At 50.7% G+C, this 22,556-nt stretch overlaps 1 protein-coding gene across 1 annotated transcript in view; it reads left to right on the top strand.

Moving 5' to 3' along the window:
• SLC39A11 (solute carrier family 39, member 11) overlaps positions 1–20,886 on the top strand; it is a 339,114-nt gene extending 318,228 nt beyond the window's left edge. The window contains exons 8-10 of the mRNA XM_012662402.1: positions 16,048–16,146; positions 18,251–18,409; positions 19,189–20,886. Of these exons, the coding sequence (XP_012517856.1) occupies positions 16,048–16,146; positions 18,251–18,409; positions 19,189–19,267 (337 nt within the window). The 3' untranslated portion in view covers positions 19,268–20,886. The remainder of the gene's footprint in view (positions 1–16,047; positions 16,147–18,250; positions 18,410–19,188) is intronic.
• Positions 20,887–22,556: the final 1,670 nt, after the last annotated feature.

Below are 22,556 nucleotides of genomic sequence, written 5' to 3'. Positions count from 1 at the left end.
CCTTCTGCAGACAGTGCAGAATGACGCCATGTCAAGGACTCCATCTGTGCTTTGATGCAGGCAGGAGACTCACCAAAGTGGCAGTCGTGGAGCTGGATGGTAACGTTTTCTGTGAAAGACCATCCGCCAAGGCAGCTTGCTCCATGTCTAGGTGAAGAGTTTGGGGACAGCATTAGCATTTCAGTCCCTTGATCGGGGGAGTCTCTTGACATCCCCCCGGGGTTTACAGTAGCTTTCTAGGGTCTGGAGGAAAGCACTAAGTGTTATCCTTGGTCATTGTGGGTACTGGTTGGGCAGGCCTGCCCAAACCTGGGACGGTGGCTGCGTCAGCTTCCCTGATCCAGAGAAAGGTCTTCTGTCCTGGCTGGTTGGATCATTAGCATTTGCTGCTCCCTTTTATGATGTGTTACTTAGCTTGTAAATTGTCTGCCTGTCTCACTAGCCTGGGCCAAGCCCCCAGGCCACAGCTGGACACTTGTGCCATTGACTACCAGGATACGGTGCCATAAATGTCCTGCTGACCTCTGGCACAGTGAGCAGCCCAGATGCTTCCGGGGGACAGGGTGGTCACAGGGAGCCAGCCTCTGACTCATGAGCTGTCGAGGGAGCCTGACAAAGGAGGGAGCCTATGGGATAGTCATAAGCTTTTAACAGGCCTGGGGAAATGACCCTGTGGCTCCCTGGGGACCAAAACGAGCACAGAAAACCTCTCTTGTGAGTCACTGCAAATATTTACCCTCAAAAGTTTGATTGCAAAATCTTCTAAGCACTTGGATGGCACTGCCCCTGGGACTTAAAGGGCCCCTCTGCCAGCAGCAGTCAGATGGGTAGTGTTGAAAAGGATTAGGCTGGGAGATTCCCCACTTTCAAAAGCAGCCTGGGAAGAGCCCCGAGCTGCCAGGCCTCCCGGAGGAGTCCTGGGCTTAGGCTTCTCTAGGAAAACGCAGGTGATGGAGTCCCGGGGACTCTGGGCTCTCTCTGGGGACCTGTCCTCTAGGAGCACATCTGACTCTGAGCTGCACTTTGGTTGCCTGGTTCTGCCTTTAGCTAAAGGGTTTTCTACCAGATCAACCCTTTGTCTCTCATAGGAGCTGTTAATGGGTCAAGTGCTGGGTGTTGATTCCCCTGCTGACCTTGCCACTGTCAAAATCAGCCCCAAAGGGAGGGGACAGAGCAGCAAAACCAAGGCAGATCATGACAATGCACATATTCCTTCTTTCTTCCATATGCCAACAGGTATATACTTTATCCATCCATCTGTCCGTCCTTCTTCCTTTCCTTCCATAGAGGATCCACTGAAAACTAGCCGTATGGGAAAGTCAGAGCAGGTCTTTTGCCAACAGTTGCTTGTGCCAAATTAGAATGTAGGGGCATCCAGAAGGTTCTACATGAAAGAGCATCTTCCTCAGAAGCCACTGATCACTTGGCCGCGTGATAGATTCTCACTTGGAAGGTTCCTGTACCCACATCTGCCTAGACTGCCCTTTTCATAGAGCAAGAATGGAAATTGCGAAATTGTAAAGACTCCGTGGGCAACAGTTCTTCTTACAGGAGCTGGTTTGTTATAGAGGACTAGAAAGAGGCCAAGGGGACAGATTTCTTCTGTTTTGTTTTGTTGATATTTTGGGGTTTTGTTTGTTTTTTAATGAAATAGGTACCTCGAGATGATGCTATAGGTCTTAGATTATCTGGATCAGAGAAGATTTGAACTTTTACCCTGTAGTTGAGGTTGACTCATAAGTCAAGCAGTTATGTAAATAACAGGGCCGATGGGAAGATAATAGAGGCTCCATGTGAATATGCAGCTTCCTTTGGGGGGCATCACCCCAGTGATTACAGGTGAAGGGCTGAGTGAGCCGCAACCACAGTCACCTGGAAATGAAGCTTCTCCCAGACATGATGGGGCTCTTAGCTAAAAGAGACCATGGAAAGCTTTTCAGGAGTCAGTGAGTTTCTCATAGTCCAACCTGGAAGTTCAGAACCACGTTGATAAGTCTGTCTTGCCTGCAATGGTCTCTGCCACTGAATTACCACAGTTGATCCTCGGACAACATGGGGTTAGGGGCGCCAACCCCCTGCATGGTTGAAAATTTGTGTATAACTCTGGACTCCTCAGAAGCTTCACTGATAGCCTACTGTCGACTGGAAGCCTTACCAATAACATAAACAGTCAGTTAACAGGTATTTTGTATGTGTTGTATACTGTATTCTTATAATAAAGTAAACCAGAGAAAAGAAAATGTTATTAAGAAAATCATAAAGAAGAGAAAATATATTTATTATTCAATGGAAGTGGGTCATCATAAAGATCTTCATCCTTGTCATCTTCACGTTGAGTGGGCTGAGAAGGAGGAGGAGGAGGGGGAGGAGGAGAGGTTGGTCTTGCTGTCTCAGAGTTGGCAGAGGCGGGAGAAAATCCATGTATAAGCAGACCCAGGCAGTTCAACCCCATGTTGTTCAGGAATCAACTGTGGTAGTTTTGATATGTGGAAATGTCAGCAGGAAGAATGGTCCTTTCTTCCATGTGGCTAAATGTCCACAGCTGTGATGGGGGGAACAGTAAGAGCACAGAGATGAGGAACAATAGAATCCGTGACTTCTCTCTTTCCCCCGACACCCTCACCTGGTCTCTCTCACCTGGACTAACGCCATCACTGGCCACTCCTGCCTCCTTCTGACCCTCTGTCCGCATCAGCCACAGGGAACGCTTAGAAAGGCAGTTCCAATCGCGTGGCTGCGCACCCCCGGCCTCTAGCTGCTCCTAAGACAAGCACCAAATCCTTAACTCAAGACTCAGTGATTCCGCTCCTCAGTATAGACCCAACGTAACTGAAAGCAGGTGTTGCCACAGAACCTTGTGCACAAATGTTCACAACAGCACTGTTCACAGTAGCCAAAAGGTAGAAACAGCCCAAATGTCCATCAGGGGATGACTGGATAAACAAAATGTGGTATGCCCACGTAAGGGAATATTGCTCAGCTGTAGAAAGGAATGAATTGCTGATACACAGCACACGTGGATGAACCTTGAAAACACGCTGCGTGGAAGAAGCCAGACACAAAAGGCCACATACTGTGCGGTCTCGTTTACGCGCTATCCAGAGTGGGCGAATCCATAGAGACTGAAGCAGATTCACGGTTGCCATGTGACACTTCAGGACCCTTCACTCCTGTGACACTCGGCCATATCTATTGAGAAGAAGGACATTTTGATAGAAAACGGAGGGGAGGGCATGAAGATACAATTCACGGAAAGATATAAAAATGGTCCTCAAGCAAATGAGGAAAATGTTGAAACTCCCTCTTCATCATGAAAATGCTAATTAAAAACAACCTATCAGATGGGCAAAATGTAAAAATATGACAATATGCTCTGTAATGAGACTATGGAGAAACCGGTGTTCTCAAGCTTTGCTGGTGAGAATGCAAATTGGTAAAAGCTTTCTGGAAGGAAATTTGGCAACAACTAATAAAAGTACATATGCATTTCTCTTTTGATCTAGCAACCTCACCCTTGAGACTCTACCCTAAAGATACAACTCCAAGAATATGAAAAGACATACATGCACAAGATTATTCATTGCAACATTGTTTGTAATCGCAAAATATTGGAAGCAACCTAAATGATTATGTATAAGAGAGTGGTTGAATAAACTTTGATATATCCACACAGTGGGGTAGTACATAGCTGTAAAAAATACTAGGAAGATAACTGAACTGATGAGAAGTGATTTCCAGGACATACTGTTAAATGAAAAAAGCAAAGTACAAAAGAGTATCTATAATGTGCTACTATTCATATAAAAAAGAAGGAGACATAAGAAAATACACATATGTCTGTTCATTCGCACAAAAGATACAGGAAGAATAAACCAGAAACCAAGATGAATTACCTACAGAGGGTACGTGGGAAGGGACAGGGTGGAGTGGGAATGGGTGGAAGTAACGCTTGCTCTGCCTTCTTGTATAACCCTAACTCTTGCTTATAAAAATGTTTCACATACCTCCAACTCAATAAATAAGATAAACCAAAACGTGGGGGAGCCCATGGAATCCAAACAGCAACAAAGGAAACTAACTGTGTTACAAATGAATCGCACAACCACACCGCTAACTTTGGAAAAAAAGTCTTTTGACTGGATCCCACAAGGCTAACAGCAAAAAAGGAACCACATGCAAATGCTGTTCTGTAGCTGGAAGTCTGTTTCTCCCAGGAGTCTGTTGCCCGTGATGTGTAAACTGTGGCTGAGCAAATAAGTAGATGCATTGTAGATAAGGAGAATCGGGTTTCTCAGTGTCGGTGAAAGAAGATACAAATAGAGAAAGAGGGAAGCCTAGAGCAGAGGTGCATAAACTCTTTCTGTTAAGGGCCAGATAGTAAATGTTCTCAGCTTTGCAGGCCATAAAAGTCTTTGCGGCAACTGCTCAACTCTGCTGTTGAACGAAAGCAGCCGTAGACACCATGAATGGATATAACTGTGTTCAATAAAACTTACCTGCAGAAACAGACAGCAGGCCATACTTTCCTGATTGTCAGCTTAGAATGACTCTTGTGATGTTGGATTGGAGTCCGAGGTGTCCGTGTGAAATTATAATTTTGCTTTTGGGGTTTTCTCTTGTTTTATTTGATATATGTATGTAGTGTGAAATGATTACCGCGGTTAAATTAGTTAACCCATCCATCACCTCACGTAGTTACCGTGCATGTGTGTGTGTGTGTGTGTGTGTGTGTGTGTAGTGAGAACGTTCAAGATCTACTCTCTTAGCAGATTTCAAGTATGTAATGCAGTATTGTGTTCTGTAGTCCCCATGCTGTATATTAGATTCCCAGAGCTTATTCATCTTGTAGAAGCTTGTACACTTTGACCAATATCTTCCCATTTCCCCCACCTCGCAGCCCCTGGCAACCACCATTCTACTCTGTTTCTATGCATTCAGCTTTTTTAGATTCTACATATAAGTGAGATCATGTGGTATTTGTCTTATGATTTTTGACCTACATACACAATAAATACAGAAATAAATACAACTGCTTGCATATGTGGTTTAGCACTGTCAACCTGAAAAAGACATCAGAGAAAAATATCTCCTAATGTAATGAATTTATTCAGGAGTAAGCAAAAAGGATTATAATCTGGGATGCACAGGTATGGCGAGCCACAGATGCACCGAAACGGGAGGGAAAAGGAAGCTTTTACTGGCAGAAAGAAGCATTAATACGTGTAGCAAACGGAGATCTTTTACATTGTCTGTGCCGGTCCCAGCCTGCAGTGGAAAGTCGGTAATACATGGCTTCATAGTATGAACTGTTGCTAATAATCGCAGGCTGCCCGTCCCAAACCAAGATCACAGCAAGATCCACTCTCTGCACTGTTTCTGCACGAGTGTGGTAGGTGGTTTGGACACTCACGGGAAGCCCTTGAGCTCTGGAGTCAACAGACCTGAGCTGGAATTTCGGCTGTGCTACTTGTCGGCTGATGAGCTTGGGAAAGATACCTAAACCTCTGTAAGCCCCAGTTTCTTCATCTGTAACATGGGTTCACACTTCCTGTGTAGGGCAATTGCCAGAGAAAAAGGAGAAGATGCACGTCCAGTGCTTAGCAGGGGCCCGGCCCAGGACAGGGGCTCAGTCGGTGGCTCTGGTGCTCTTGCTGTGGTTGCTGCCAGCCAGGTCCCGCTGCAGTCCACACCTGGCGTTTCTGGGAGCAGTGGTTCTGATGAGGGCGGTTGCTTCGCCACCATCCTCATGGCCTTGGTAGCATGTGCAAAGCGGCGGGCACCGAACCTCCCAGCTGACGATGATCCCCACTCACCCCGTGGGCATTGGCTTCACGGCCACGTACCCTGAGCTGTCCATACTGGGACTCCCAGAAAACACAATCGTTTCCCACCAGCAAAACTCTGAGTCCCCGGCTAGCTAGAAAGCAAGTCCAAAAACACACAGCACAAGGAAGGAAAAGATCTCTTTTGTCAGCATTCTTCCCATTCTCTCCTGGTTTTCTCAGGTCCCGCCTGCTGCACTCACAGTCAGTGGGCCGTGTGCTGTAGGCTTCAGGGTGGGCGGCAGTGGCCTCACCTCGTGGAGTTTTCTCAATCTCGTAGAAGTGCTGTTGTCTAAGCGTGAGGATTCAGGGCTTTGGAGTCTTTAACTTCCTGCGTCTTGCTCCTACCTTGTTACCTGTACCCTTCAGAGAGGTCTGCAGAATGACACCCCGACCCCGAGGTACCCATCCACCTTCATTCTCCCCTTGCGAGCACACCCTGCTGTTCACGGGATGGAGACTCCCCGTTGCCGCTTGGGCCTTAACACGCTCTACACTGTCCTCGCCTGCGAGCGCTCAGCGTCACTGTCTGCGAAGGTGCGAGCGGGAAGCAGCCCGTGCTTCGGTGCATGCCTCTGACCCTGTCTGCACTGCAGATCTTAAGTTCAATGTCCCTGAAACTCTTCTCCTTTGCAAAGGAATAATCACTCCTGTCTGTTTTGGGAGCCCAGGCTGGTTGTCAAACAAGGAGACTACATACTGGCCAGGCAGCTCTCTCTTCCCTGCCATGGAGGGGAGGGAGCACGTTCTAACCGCATGCAAATGGCCGGGGGTTTCTCACGAGCACTGTAGCTCCGCGTGCAGTCTGCGTTAGGCGTGCAGTTCAATCACTCTCCCTGGAGGAGGAGGAGCAGGTGGTGTTCAGCTTTGAACTCGGGCCACATGCCCTAAGGATAAGTGAAGGTATAGATCGGTCTAAACAGGGGAATAGGGGGGAAAAATCCCTTTCTGTAAGTTTTGCATTGGCCAGGAGCCAGGCAGAGAGAGCAAAGGGACAGAGACCGCAGTCAAAGGCTATTGAGAGCGCGTGTTATTCAGCGGCAAGGCATTCAGCTTCTAAGATCGTGCCCAGAAGATTGTTTTGCGGCTGGAAAAGAAAGGAGCCTTTCAACCTCTCTCCTGCGGCCTGCGCTGCAGTTTTGCTGAGCAGCCGTTTTGGAGTTTCCTCTTGGAGCTATTGGTTTATGCTGTCCAGATGTGCACAATGTGATGGTTTTGTTTTTTGGCTTTCCACATGTGCACAGACAGGAAAATGAGCTTTGGCAAAGGTGGAGGCCTGTCTCGGCAGCCCCTGGAATCCGGAGAACCCATAATGCCGTCGTTGTGCCGGGATCACAAAGCTTGGGATCTGGAAAAGAGCTTACGGGTCGCCCAACTTAACCTCCTTGTTTTGCAGCTGAAGACAGCGCGGCCCAGAGAGTTGTGACACGCTCCCCGCTGACTGACGATCTGCAGCTGGGAGCAGACATCAGCCCTGCGTCTGTGCACATGTCTGTTTCAGCGCTGCGTGCACCTGGCACTTGTCCGTGTGCTTGGGACGGGTTGATGAACAGAGGTTCTTCGCTTGTTCTGATGCCAGGGCAGGCGTGGGAGAAAGAATGAATAATAAACATAGAAAACGAATACATTCTACAGTAAGTTAGAAGGTAATAAATGCTATCTATCAAAAAGGAAGGAAGGAAAGAGAGAAAGGAAAATAGACTAGGTTATGGATAGGGGTAAGGGCAGATTTTATTGAGAAGGTGACTGTATTAATTCTATATCGCTATATAACAAAATACCTCAAAACTTGGTGGCTTAAACCAGCAAACATTGTCTCATATTTTGGAGGGTTAGGGATTTGAGAGTGGCTTTGCTGAGTGCTCCTGGCTCAAGGTCTCCCGTGAGGTTGCAGTCTTGAGGTCAGCTGGGGCTGCGGTCACATGAAGGCTCGGCCGGGGCTGAGGGATCCACTTTTGAAGATGGCTCACTCGCATGGCCGTTGGCAGGAGGCCTCAGCTCCTCCCCACGTGGGCACCTCCACATGGCTGCTTGAGTGCTCTCACAGCATGGCGACTGGCTTCCCCCAGACCTAGTGGTCGAGAGAGAGAAAGAAGCCAGAGTACCTTTTATGATCTGGCCTTGGGAGTGACCTAACCTTGAACAAGGTGAGCAAGTGAGCCACAGATATCTGAGAAGGAATGTTTCGGTGAAAATACCCTAAGGTAGGAGCAACCAGGATTTCGGGGGAAGAGCAAGGAGACCAGATGACTGGAGTAGAAGGAGCTAGGGGAAGAGCAATAGAAGAAGAGGTGAGAGGGGGAATGGAGGGCGGGAACATGTAGACCATTGCAGGCCAGGAGAAGAAGTGGGCCCTGCCTCTAAGTGACGTGGGGAGCCACAGCAGTGTCTTGAGCAGCGGAGCAGCAAATCAGACATAGCGGATGTGCAGAGAACAGACGTCACGGGGCCAAGGGCAGGCACAAGGAGACAGGTTAGGAGGCTGCTACCATAACCAGGAAGGACGTGATGGAGGCGCCCACCCGGGAACAGCAAGGGGAGAGGGGAGGAGTGGCTGGATTCTGGATAGATCTTGAAGGTAGATCCCTCGGGGTTCCCTGGCAGATTGCATGTGAGGTGTGATAGATTAGCCAAGGACGACACCAAGGTTTATGGTCTTCTCGTCCCCAAAGCTGCCACTGGCCATTTCCCCGTCGGCCTTCTGTGCTTTCGTGTGAAGCGGCGAGGTGTGGAAGAGGCTTGGAAGGCCGCGTGTTTCCTCACTGCACACCCCGTGCTCTGTTCTTGGTTTATCCCTCACCCTCCGTGGACCTCGGTCACTATGTCTACAAGATGGAAAATGGCCTGCACCTCCTACGGGAAAGAAATAATAAATGTTTATAAAGGCACTTAAAGCTCCTTAGAAGAAAGTGCCAAAATGCTGGAAACATTTTCAGTGGTGTGCAATGGTATTTTGAGTGCCGGAGGATTAAGTGTTTTTCTTGCACCCCCTCCCCTGAAACGTGGATGCCGCAGATGCAGAGGCCGAAGCTCTCGGCGCGCGAGAAACTGCAGTGAGCGGGGATGCTGGTGGGGGGCGGGGGACAGACTTGGGCATCTGAGGAGATGCCCATACGGAGGTCCAAGCCCACGATCTGAGGATACTGTGCACACACCGCGCTTGCAGGAAATGAGGACACAGGGCCTTCATCATCCAAACCCTCAGACAGTCCTCTTCTGGGCCTTGCACTGCTGCCTAAGCTATTTATATTCCAGAACAGACACAGCTAAGCTATGCTGTTAGAAGTGAATATAGTGTCCTCCTTGGAGGAGGACGGTGGGAAGGAGCCCAGCTTTTGGGGGTCGTGGGGTGCTGGCTACATTTCATTTCTAGATCCGGGTGTGGGTTTCACGGGTTTGTCCAGCTTCTGAAAATACATCACGCAGAACACTTACGTGCTCTGTTCTGCACGTGTACTCAACTGCAGTAAGATCTTTTTAAAGAAGCAATGGGAAGTTATTCTTTTCCCAAAGGTATTCCTCCCACCCAGGAACTGGAATCTTACCTTTAGAGAGTCCTAAGTTTCTGCTCAAAGGCGTTGAGCAGCGGAGCAGCAAATCAGACAATATTTCAATATTCAGATACCTTAAGAACTAACTGCTCATGGTCACTGGCCTGTCATGTCCATTAGTAGATAAGAAAGTAGAGCTTATTTTTGCCTGTATGGGGACGTTCTGTAAATAGAACCATACAGCATTTACTACTCTATGTCTAATTTATTTTGCTCAAAATTTTGTCCTTGAGGTACCTCCAGACTTGCACGTGGGTGTAGACCTTTCGTTCTCATTGCTGTGCAGTATCCCACTATGCGAAGGGAACACGGTTTATTTATTCATTCTGTCGTGGGTGGCTTTGCATGGTTTGCACTTTGGGGCTATTATCAATAGCCCTGCCTTGAATAACAGCACTCCTAGGATGTGTCTTCCAATGGCTGCGTAGGCGCACTGCTCTCAGGTGTGTCCCCTCGCCACGCCGCGTGGGGCAGCCTCATACCCGGCCAGTGCATAGGATGGGTGTGCTTTCTGGCAGGCTTAGCAGGTGAAGGTCCCCAGGGCATCCCTCCAGGAGTCAGAGATCCCGTGGGTATCTGGGAGGCTTCTCTATACTTCTGCAAGGAGAGGTGCTGTGGTGACCTGAATCACCCACAGCCACCACCCTGCCCTTTGGCTTGACTTCCTGGGGCTTTTCCCCACCCCCTTGGAGGAGGGCAGCAGACTTTAGGGGAATGGATGGGTCATCTCATCTTTCCAGCCTGCACCAGTAAGGCTCCCAGGCTGCACCAAGGGGGTGGGGGAAGATCCCTTGCGTGCTAAGCCAGCTCTGCAGGGAGCACCCAGCCCCTTCCCACCTGCAGGCTCATCAAACACCTCTGACAGCCTGCCCCAGTGGGAAGCCGATGATGTCATCTCCAGGCCTGAACAATCAAGCCTTTCACCGTAGGACGATAACAATCAAAACAGTATGTAAGGGCCTGCCACGCAAGAACACACATGCTCATCGCACATGGGAGGAGCTGAAAGCTGGGGTGAAGCGGGGCTTGTCAGGAATATGCCATTTTCCTTTCATAATCAGCCGCCCAGAGAATATAGCCTGGAGAGCAAGGCTGCAGGTTGCCATCTGCTTACTTGCCGATTCTCAGAGAAATCCGCGGCTCCCTCCACCACCTCTCCTGAGGGCGCCTCACCTCCAACCCCAGGACTAAACCCCAATCCACGGTTGGGGCTCAAGCAGGCGTGTCCCACCGCACAACTCCAGGTGGCGCTATGCACAGAGCACGCAAGATGAAAGGTGCCCTTGGATTGGGCAACACCAAGGTTAGAGAGCGACTGTAGATTTGGCTTAAGGGAGCCGAGGCCTGGTGGTTCGCAAGGGTGTTGACATTCAGCCCCAGGAAGCTGTCCTGCCACGGCTAAGCTCCCTGGAAGGTTCAACTCCTCGAGCCTAGAAATTCTCAGACGAGATGCGTGAGATCGGATGTTTCCTGTGCTCAGTCTGAGCAGGGTCTGTGGTTTAGATATTTGCTGAGGACGCAAGCTCACCTGAACTGTTGCTTACCCTCGGTCAGTGGGTCTCAACCAGGGGCAGTTTTGCCCCCTGGGGGGACATTTGGCCACGTCTAGAGACAATTTGGTTGTCACAGTTGAGAGGTCGCTACTGGTAACATCCTACATTGCACCGACCAGGCCCCTGCAACAGAGAATTGGTGGCTCGAAATGTCAGGAGTGATGACATTGAGAAACCCCACTGTGGAAGAGCTGTTCTGACTCCTTTAAACCCTGGAGGTCTCTGGTTCACATCTCCCCCCGCCTGGCCTGCTGTCCTACTTGGCCAGAACCGCAGCTCACTAGCTGAGTAGGCCTAAGACAGTGCCTGCTCCCTTCTGGGCTTTTGAGCCCGGGGAACCATCTCTCTATGATTATACGTTGACGGGTCTGCGCGAGGCCCAGGAAACCCGGAGCATAAACGGTAGCGGTTAAGAGGTCCCGCTCTGTCACTTCCCAGCTGGGCAGCCTGGGGACCAGTTACTTAACTCCTTGTGCATCAGTTTCCCCATCTGTAAAATGGGAATAATAATGATGGAAACCGCTTGCGAGGTGGTTGAGGGAGCAAAGCGTGTTGCGACGTGTCAAACGCTCACAGCCACGCCTGGCACTGAGTGACACTCAGTCAGCGGCAGCAATGGTTATCGTCATTTTTTTTCTAGCCGGAGGACCTCAGTCTTCCTCTGACGGGTGTGGTAACGAAAGACGTGAGCTGGTTTCAGCCGCAGGTTGTTGCAGCGGGGTCTGTAGTGCTGTGCGTGGCTCTTGGCACATGCTCTGTGCTGCCGCCAACATGGCCTGGAAGCTTTTCCCATGCTCAAGGCCTGAGACGTTCTTAAGTCAAAAGTGTGAGTGGAGACGGCTACTAAATGAACTTCAAGGGAACCTGCGCCCAACCCCGCCGGCCACTCGCTGAACACAGGGGTCTGCCTCCTGAAGATGGGAGGGCCCTGGGGTAGAACCTCATGCATTTGGCCTTGGGAAGACACCTGAGGTGGGGCTGGGTTGTTTAACACTCAGATTTTCCCTAACAAAGCCCGCAGACTCAGGTGGGAAAGATTCACAGAGGACGGATGACAGAGAGAGAGGCTTGGGCTCCAGCACATTCTTTGGTTTTGTTTGTATGTTGGCTTTTGACGTGGGGAAGGGGAGAGAAAGGAAGACCCAGCTCACCCTGCCAGATCCTATAGCGTTGCTTACTCTGTTCCTTCTTCCTGTAGGAAATGCATTTTCCTGTCTTTATTTATTGCTATAAAATTGCCCCCATCCTCCAAAGTCCGTCGTGAGTGTCACCTTTTTAATGAAGGTTTCCTAGAGCATCTCTCTCTACCAGAATATCACCCTCCCTCTATGCTCTGGGCTTCTCTTATGGCCTTTGGCCAGCTCCGTGCTGGGCTGTAGTGATTTGCAGGCAGGACTTTTTGCCCTCTGTGACGTTGCAAGCCCCTTGAAGGCAGGCTGTCCCTGACGTCTTCTTCATGTGTGGCGTGAGCTTGTACACATGTCCAGGGCTTGGTGGTTGATTCTGGAGCGACTCCTGGGGAGAGGCTCCCCGCTGGCCAAGTTCTACTGCAGGACATGGCTCTGCCCAGAAGGTCACAAAATTGAGAAAGCTGAGGAGCACCCGTTGGACAAGAGATTGGCGTGAGGCTGGGAGGTCACCAGGCCGGGGGAATAGGAGCCTGAGTGCCAGTCTCAGCACTGCCTCATTGAGGAGTCTTGGGCAACTTTAACAGCAGCTGCCATTTAAGGAGCACCCGCTGGGCTCTGAGCTGGGACTGGTACTTCACAGTGGTCGTTTCCCATCTGCACAAGAGCCCTGCAAGTGGGGCAGTTGTACACCCACTTTAGAGACAAAGCAGAGGCTGAGTTTCTTGTAGCTCGCCCTGGGTCACCTGGGGGTCCCACCCAGATGTGTTTGGAACTGCATGTCACAGGGCCTCCAAAGGTACTAGGCCAGGCCACCTCCAACGGCCCTGACTTTTAACTGGGGCAGGGGTGGGAGGTACCGAGCAGGAGGAAGATGCAGGAGGTGAGCAATTAATCAGAATCTCCGGGGCGGGGCCCAGGCATTGGCATTTGGCAAAGCTCCTGGAGGCTGGAACTTGTAGTCAGGTTTGAGAGCTGTGGATTCAAGTTGCATCCTGAGCAGATGCCAGTGGTGGCGAGGAGTAGAGGATGTGAGGGGACTGGGCCCTTCCATTGGGTCACCCCTACCTGGTCGACACCTAACAGGTGCACAGCATGCAGCGGGGTGAGGGAACATGGATGGCCCATGCCAAGACCGCACATACAGTGTGTGTGTGCATGTATATGTGTGTGTATGTGAGTATATGCATGTGTGTGCACATGTGTGCATGTTTATGTGTGCATGTATGTTTATGCGTGTGTGTATTGGGGAAAGCCAAATTAAGAAAGGTCGTGTATGAAGGTGGGAAAGGCAGAGAAGTTGTGGTCCCAGCCTTTACTGTGCGGCACAAAGCACAGGAGGGACCCTGTGATCACTCAGCGAGATGATGCCGTGCTCAGAAAGGCCTGGCAGGACCCAGAGGGTGCGGCACCTGGTTGGGCTGGCAGCCCCGTGCCAGAGCTGGGCAGGGCAGAGGCAACAAGGCTTGCCAGGGGTGGAAGAATGGGGTTTCTGTGCTGCTTATCAGGACGGTGGCTCCCGGGCAGGATGTGGAGGAGGCTCCCACCGCCGGCCTGGCGGATGGCTGTAGTGGGTGCTGCGTCATGGCAAGGACTTTGGACAGGGAGCTCCACCCCTGACTTGCTGTGACACTGGGCTGGAGATAGCGTGGTTACACTTGGGGTAAGTCATGCAGCTGCCTGAGAATGTGGGGTCAGGGGATGGCCGCGGACTGTGAGCCAGCCCACCTCAGACAAGACCTCGGCCTTCCTCGTCGGAAGAAACCTTGGACTCGGGGCTTTGCAAGAGGTCAAAAAAGCTGGTTATATTCACTCAACCATTTGGGGAGCTGCAAGGGGAGACTGAATGAGGTTGCAGGGAGTGGGCCCAACTACCAGGGTCTGTCTGAGAAGTCAGGGCAGGGGCTCAGGAAATGTTGGCAAGAAGTTGTCCTTAAGGTTAGCTTCTTCAACAAATATATTTCAGCTGCCTCCTGCTCCTGGGGTGGGCGCTTGGGATCAGCTTGGACATGAGACTGGTAGCAGAAGCTGCTGGAACAAGCTGTATTTCTGCCCACGGCCGGTTGGAACATGCTTGTTGGGGTCCTACATCTTGAGCAGGGGTTGGCAGTGTCTTCCAAAGCTACAGTTGGATTCGTAGACCCGGGCCCCAGGAGGCAAGAAGAAGTGAGTTTATTAACTCTGATCCCACAGCCAGTCACCCTCCCTGGCAGAGCAACAGAAGAGGGGAGCCCCGGGGCTTTCGAGGTGTGAAAGGGAACTCCTGACCCTTTATCCTGCCCCGGAGACTGGCTGGGCAACGATGGGGAGGAAGAGTCAGATGGCCAAGCAGGGCCCACCACCATGCACACACACGCATTTAAACGCAAAGGACCAGAACAACACTTTGCTTCCTAAAAATCTCTAGCCAGATTTCTTTTTTGATCCTATCTGATTTCTCCTCATCCTCCTAACCCCCTGTTGGACTGGGACAGATTGGGACTACCGGAAGCCCCGGGGTGGGGGCTCCCTCGGCCTGAGGAGTCGGGAGCCGTGGCACCCGATGAAGCTTGTGTGCTTGCGTTGGGGGATAAAGGCGAACACGGGTGCGGTGCAAGCTCTCAAAATGGAGAGTAGACATTAAACGCTGGCATTATCCTTGGTGTTCTTTGCTGGAGGCTGAAGCAGAGGGCCCTGAACAGAGCTGGCCCGAGGGTACCTTCAAGGCTGTGGGTGTGCCCCAGTGCTGGGAGCCATGGGTGGGCAGGCAGGGAGGACAGGGTGGGCCCCACTGCTGTCTCCAGCTCTCCCTTGCCTCAGTCCGAGCCAGTGGGCGGACTCCTATTGACAGCAAGGTGCCCGGACACGAGCCAGATGACCTGAAAGCCAGGTACCGGCGGAGTCTCCCTTTTCTTTCTGTTCGACCCACAACTCCCTCAGGCCACATCCCAGTGTCACTTGCCAAGGGACACCCTCTTCTCATGCCCTTGAGATCTCTGTTGATCAGACAGGCCTTCATGGAGGGGCTGCTCCTTGGAGCTGTCCGGCCAAAGCAGAGTCCCACCTGGGGAGAGACACCCCAAGATGGCCTTGCTGTGGCATTCAGATGACCCTGGTTTCCCTCTGATCACGCCCCTGCTTCCTCTGTGAGCTGACGTTTGGCAGACTTGCAGGAGTTAGCAGCATGCGCAACGAGGGTTCTTTACCGATATGCGTGCATGTCTCCCTTGCTAAATCACAAGCCCCTGGGGCCAGGCACCGGCCATGGATTGCGATTGTGCCCTTCTCATTCTGCTCTCCCTCCCTTCGCACCCGGCCTGTGTGCAGAGCAGGCTCTCAGGGACAGCACCGACCAGCATAGCACCTGGGGATCCTGCAGAGGCGGGAGGTGAGGGGACCACAGTGAGCACCATCGGGGCCCAAAGCAGTGCAGTGACAGTGCCAGACGTACCCAGAGAGTCCACGGAGAAGCCGAGCCCAGAGCCGGATCTGGGTCGCCATCGGCTTCTGCACCTGCGCTGCGTTGTCCCGTTTCTGAAGTTACTTCTGGATAAGATAGGATACGAGAATAGAAACCAAAATGCACTGAGTACCTCGCGTGTGCTAGGAACGTTGCAGGCATTACTGGGTCACTGCGCAATCCTCTATGGTCATGGTGTCATTCCCGAGTTGTATAGAAGAAGCAGAGGTGTAGACAGTGGGATGTAGAAACTGCAGTTACACAGCCGAGTGGCAGAACTCAGCCACCCTGACAGCCAGACAGTGTGTTCTCTGCTGTGCTGAAGCACCATAAGGATAGAGTGATGGGAGGACGGGTGGAGGACCTGTGTCCCTCCCTCCTGCAACCCTTGATCTCCATGACATGTGCGCCCCTACCTTCCTTCTCCTTCTTCCTGCCTCAGGTCACTCCTGGCTCCCTGGTACCAAAGCAGAGCTTGGGGCCTCGGCCAGGAGATCCCATTGTGTGGGACACAGTTCCAGGCAGCAGCCTTCATGTGCCTTCTTGGTCTTTCAGGAATTTGGCCGTTGGAATCGGAATCCAGAATTTCCCCGAGGGCCTGGCGGTCAGTCTCCCCTTGAGAGGGGCGGGCTTCTCCACCTGGAGAGCCTTCTGGTGAGTGCTGCGGCTCTGCGCCAGCTGCCCGGGGGCAGGGTCGTGTCTGCCAAGTGCTCAGAGCGTCCGCTGAGCACTGCTAAACAACCTCTTCTGACCTAGAAGCGAATCTGGAGCTTCTGGTAAAACACCAATAATCCAGGTAAACCTACACCTCCAAGGCTCGGGGGTCTCATCTCCTGACCTGCAGCCTGTACCGGAACTGGCCTGAGTGGCTGGGCTTCCTATTTCAGAACCTTTCTGTGGACAGCCACGGCCATCAGTGCTGGGTTCTCGTGCCCCGGGTAGGGAGAACCAAGGCAGACCTTCTGCCCACTCCAAATGTCAGATGCCTTAACTTACACTTACGTTCCTGCTGCCTGTCCCCAAGAGACATTACAGTAACTCCTCTCATAACTCCATCAGAGTGAAGACAGGACCATGTCGACAGCATCTGGGGTGATGATGACTTTGCGCTCATACCCAGTATTTTCATCTTCCCCAAAGGACTTTCTAGTGTGTCCCTCCTTAATTGTACCCTTTCAACGTCGACCCTGAGCCTCAGAATACTTCTTTGTTAAAACAATTGCTACTCTAGAATGTGCGGTAAGAGCATTTAAAAGAACTGCTAATGACCATTTTTAAATGCCTTCCATTTCATAGGGCCTTATGATTTACAAGTTCCTGCCCATAAATTATTGCATTTCTACCCTTGTCATCTTTTTCTCCATTGCTGGAGTCTATGGAATGGTGGATTTGGACGTGGCCAGAGCAAGGTGGCCTTAGAGATTTTTTTGAAGTGTGAAAACCACGACTGTCATTTCGTGCAGTTGAGGCACTGGGGAGATGAGGAGAGGCATGGCGCACCTGTGGTCAGCATCAGACCCTGGGATGAAGCTTTTTTTCTCCCCACTCCAGTCCGGGCTTGACATCAAACCCACTTTTTCCTGATGCTACAAAGCCAAGGCCAGGAACTGTACAAACCAAAGAGCTTCGGGTTCTGCTGGCCTGAGCATAAAAGCCTGGGGCCAGGAAGCAGTGGCCCCCTTAGAGGACTCCGCAGCACAAACAGTGTCTCCTCCATGCCCCCGTCTGCTCTGGCCAGGGAAAAGCAGCAGGAGGTGAAATCCACAGTCCCCACAAGTTGCCCTCGTTACCTTCCTGCCATGTGGAGGGGCCAGACAGACAGACATCTCTCACCCCATTTTACAGATGGATAGACCGAGGCTCAGAGGGAGTCTAGCTTGCCAAACCCTCACTGCAAGGGATAGCGAGAGAGGTGCCCCAACTCCAGGTAGGCCCAACTCTTCAGTGGAGGTAAATGAGTGCAGCCCCTTCAAAAGGGGTACATACAGTTGTGGCCTCAACCCCCAAACATGCCAGGTACAACTGGCCTTGGGAAATGCCCATACGGTTCCTAATCAGTGTCCTATCGCTCAAAAGACGATGCAGACATCCACCTGCAGGTGGATAACGTTGGTGTAGCCTCGCGATGGAACGTTACCATCCATAGAAAGGAATTGGACACCGATCCACGCTGCGACACGCACACACCTTGCAAACGTGATGCTAAGTGATTAAGCCAGTCGAAAAGGAACACGTTACATGATTCCATTTATACGAACTATCCAGAAGAGGCAAATCCATAAAGAAATAAAAGTAGATTAGTGGTTGCAGGGGCTGTGGGGGAGGGAGAAGTGGGAGTGGCTGCCAATGTGTATGGGGTTTCTTTTTGGGGCGATGAAAATGTTCTGGAATTAGATCGTGGTGATGGTTGCACAACCTCGTGAATATAATGAAAACCACCGACCCGTATACACTGAATGGGCGTGTCATATGGTGTGTGAATTATGTCTCAATAATGCTGTTATTTTTTACAGACCGTGTAGAAAACCTAAAGCTCTGAAGATAATTGGGGATGGGGGGGCTCTTCTGTAACTGTTCCTGGGGAGTTAGGGAAGGAGAAGGAGGTGGTTAGAAAACATGATGTGCTTTTGCACCGCCGTGCTCAGATATGAGGTGGAGTGGCATGCATCCGTGCTCTAGGGTGGAATCAACAGTCTGGGCACATGGAGGATCTGCCTGACTCTCCGTGCAGTGGGACCTGTCTCTGTTCTCTCCTTAGGTACGGGCAGCTGAGTGGCATGGTGGAGCCCCTAGCCGGGGTCTTTGGTGCCTTTGCCGTGGCGCTGGCCGAGCCCATCCTGCCCTATGCACTGGCCTTTGCTGCTGGCGCCATGATCTACGTGGTCATGGACGACATCATCCCTGAAGCCCAGATCAGGTGGGAGAGCTTCCCCTCCCTGCCTGGTCCTGTCCTGGTCCTGGCCCAGCCTTGGGATCTGCTTTTTCCTCATTTGCTCTCACTTCCTTATTCCCACTCCTTCCTACCCCTTCCCAAGACCATGGCCACCCCCTCCTCAACTGTTCTCTCTGAAACTAACAGAGGAGCAAAGGGTAAGAGACAGGGATACTAGCCAGTGGCATACACACCTGCCACTTGTCCCTCTGGTGAAGCAGACTATCATTTTTGTACATTGTCTCTTTCTTTAGATTTTTCTGGGGCTGGAATAAGAGGAGAGATGAGCTCTAAAATGTCAGCCCAAGCGATATATACACGTTCTCATTGTCCACCTGTAGGCCAGGTGCTGGGGGGTGGGGCTTACTCCATTTCATTTTGGTTTTCATAGCAGAATAAATTTGAGGCTCAGATAAAATAATAAAGTCAGGTTAGATAATATCTTCAAGAAATAGTCACCACTCTTTATTATCCAAGCATGGGCTCCAGAGCCATAATAGGTGACCTTGGGCAGGTTACGTCTCTATGCTTCAATTTCCCCACCAGTAAAATTAGGGTAATAATGATACTGACCTCGTGAGGTTGTTGTTTGGGACTACATGGGTTATTCAGTTTGCCTGGCATATAGTAGGTCCCAGTAAACGTCACCATCATTAATAGGAGAGCATTTTCTGTTGGGACTGGACGTTGCAGAGGATGCTTTCAGCCCAGACAGTGTCAGGAGGCATTAAGGTCTTTCTTTCCTTCCTCCCCTTCCCTCCCAGTGGTAACGGGAAACTGGCATCCTGGGCCTCCATCCTGGGATTCGTGGTGATGATGTCACTGGACGTCGGCCTGGGCTAGGGCTGAGATGCTTCAGCCCCCAGAAAGACAGCACGAGGAGGCCTCCATGGTTGGCTTCTATGGGACCACAAATCTCTTCCTTCACATTAAAACATTTTTCCTTTCTCTCCTCATCTCATTATCCTGATTAACTCTGATTATACTGTGACGGTTTTTACTTTGCTTTCGAGGGAAATATTGCTTTTCTTTGAAATTTCAAGGTGTCGTGGAATTACAAATTTTTGTTTTGGCCACTGAATGAAATCCTTCTTCAGTGGGATTATCGAGAACATAAAGATCAGGGAAATCTCTGCTTTGGAACCTTCAGTCTCCCTCACTGGACTCGTTGACAACTTCTCACCTACTGAAGCAAGCTACCAAGAGAAGTCTCCCAAGTGCTTTGGCCGAGGGACTCCGAGCCAAATGGCAGCTCATCCCTCATCTGCCCATCCTGTCCCTTCCCTGCTGATCCTCTGCCCACCCAGAACACCAGAACCGAACATCATGAACGTGGCAACCTACTTTCCAAGACCCAGCCAGCCCAAAGAGGAATACACCTTCCTCTCCCTCCCCCAGGGGAGATACCGCCTGGGAGGGGGACACGGACAAAGGGAAGGAAATCAGTCGTCTTTTTTTTGTTTTTTCCTAAGGCAAAGATTGCCATTATTGAAGTTAAGGGAATGCAGCCAACTGTGAACACACAGGGAGTCCTGTGAAAAGCCAACAGAGTGTGGCTTTGATAGGAGGTGTCCTCTGCTCTCAGTGGATTCCAAGAGCAAAGTGGTTTGTCATGGTTTCCAAATCCCCTAGGCATTTATTTTGATAAGTGTATAGCCTTCATTTTTCTAAGAGACATGGGAACACCAGCAAACTGCTAGAGCTCAAACTCTTCATGTACTCATGGAGGGAGCCACTTAAGTTAAGCAAATGAAAGACATTTGGAATCCGCAATGGATCCTTCCCTGTTGACCGTCTGGTAACATGTAACCTGACCAAGAACCCTTGAGCTTCAGCAGGCTCTGCTGGAGTCTAAGCTTAGGATGGAAAAGGAAGAAGGGTAGGAAAAGAAACAATATTTTTACATTCCCCTTTAAGGTAAATTTTAGCCAACTTGTCATTCTGAAATGACTCTAAAAAATGACTTGAACCAGACTAGAAGCCACCCTCCTCCTTTATACACATAGCTTTTCTTCCAACCAGGGTGATGACCTGTCTCCTTCAGACACAGCTAAGGCCAGCCATCCTCACTGGTCAAAGCAGCACATGGGGCCTTGCTGGGCTCTGCTGAGAAGGCGGGCAGCCCCAGAGCCAGGTATGCAGGCGTCGTGTAGTCAGCGCCTGCCCTCTGAGTTTACATGTTCAGTTGCTTCCAAGGGTGAATCTCCTGCTCTGCGAATGCTCTAGGACCCCAAAGGCCAACCCTGGGCTGGGTCTATGTATGTTCTTCTGAAGCACTGATGATCAAAATTGAAGACACGTTCAGAGGTTTGATTGGTCGAGATTAACTAGTTTGGTGGTGTATGTGTATGTTTTAATTTTTATGTCCTTGTATGTAGCTCCACATAATGCAGATTGTGCTTTCTGATGGACGAGACCTCATAACTGTGATAAATATCAATAAAGGGGATATTGTTGTGGATGACTAGTGTTACATTCAGTCCTTCTCAGAGCTGCTTCCTTCCAGGGATGACGAGAGCTAACTGAAGTTGGAGCTAACATCTCCCCCACCCAATACCAGGGGAGGCAAAGGAGAGAGCTCGGATGCAAAGGGCTAGTCAGATTCTTGGTTGCAAACGACAGCGTCCAACTCCAGCTTACTTAAACAGAAAAGGAGATGAATGGAAGGCGATTAGGGAATGCGCAGGATCTTCAGGAGAATCAAGCTTGAAAATCGGTTGGATCCAAGAAAGCCCGAGGTCTGGGACCATGGCCCAGTCCTACCTGGAAAGCGGCCTGGTTTAGGTGCCACGGCCCCAGTGCTGGCCCCTCGACACTGACGCCTCTCCTGAAAGCCCTCCGTGCCACCGCCGCCGCCACGAGCACAGACTCTAAGCTGATCCTGTTCTTTGTTTCCTGGCCCCACATTCAGATTCTGGACAGGAACAGCCGGCTGCCAGAGCTTAGATCCTATGTCCATGAACTAGCTGGTCCTACCCCTTACCAAGACTGACATAATAACGGATTTTCCAGATTTGGGAATGAGTTCAGATGGTAGAGAGCCAAAAGAAGAAAGAGAAAGTCTATCAAATTCATTACAGCCTTACTCTTTTGCAGTTCAATATCTACAATACTCTAAATCCCCTACTTTCCCTTAAAAAAAAAAAAACTTTCTGCATAAAATATGTCACTGTTCCTGTACAATCAAAACTCCACTCATTCCCTTTCCGAAGGGAGTGAGCCCAGTGTTTTTCAATTCCTGCACTCGGCATCTCTGAGTCACGTCCTCCAGCTGAGTCACAATCCCATCTCGTTTTTCTGTAATCTTTGGGCTGAGGGGTAAAGTTAACCGCCATCGTGCACCCCACATACAACAGAACAGGTGAAGGGAGAGGAGAGAGAGGCGGTGAGTTCAAATATGTAAATAGACACGTGGCACAGGAAGTGTAAGCAAGGCTGCAGCTCTCGTTTGCTCCCCTAGAGAAGAGACCCAGGGTGGTCTGTAGGCTTCCCACTTCCAGTTTCCATTCCAGGTTCACTCTTCAGCCCGGACCTTGGATGGGGCATGATATACAAGCCGTGACCCTGTCCCTCCTTCCTGAGGGCACAGAGACCAAGGTGGTCTCACCTGTATGCACGATTGCAGTAGTCTCCCTTTAACTTCCAGCCCCGGAGCAGGGAGGAGGGAGGAGGAAGAGGCTCAGGCTCCTGAGCAGACCCCTTGAGTTTCATTTATAGCCCCCGCCCTGGCCTGTCCCCATGGCGTAGCAGCACTGGTATTTCCCCAGGACCAGTCACCGCAGCCAGCGTCACAACCCGTTTTTTTGGCCTGTTCACCTCATGGCACGTGAAACTGCAGGTGGCCTTCTGGCATGTCCAGACTGTTGTTGCATTACCCTTTTTCTAGTCAACGTGTACGTGCACTCTAATTCCCCGTCTTCCGTTGTTTTTGTTTTTTTTTTATTTCAGCATATTATAGGGGCACAGACATTTAGGTTACATATGTTGCCCTTGCCCCCCCTCCGCCCCTAAGTCCGAGTTTCAAATATGTCCATCCTTCGGGTGGTGCGCCTTGCACTTTTTTTTTTTTTATTATTCCAGGGTATTGTGAGGGTACAAACATTATAGTTACACTTTATGTCTTTGCCTCACC

This window comes from Propithecus coquereli, unplaced genomic scaffold, assembly GCF_000956105.1.
Source record: "Propithecus coquereli isolate 6110/MARCELLA unplaced genomic scaffold, Pcoq_1.0 Scaffold76, whole genome shotgun sequence".
NCBI lineage: Eukaryota > Metazoa > Chordata > Mammalia > Primates > Indriidae > Propithecus > Propithecus coquereli.
Note: the sequence above shows the minus strand (reverse complement) of the source record. Positions and strands in the feature narration are given on the sequence as shown.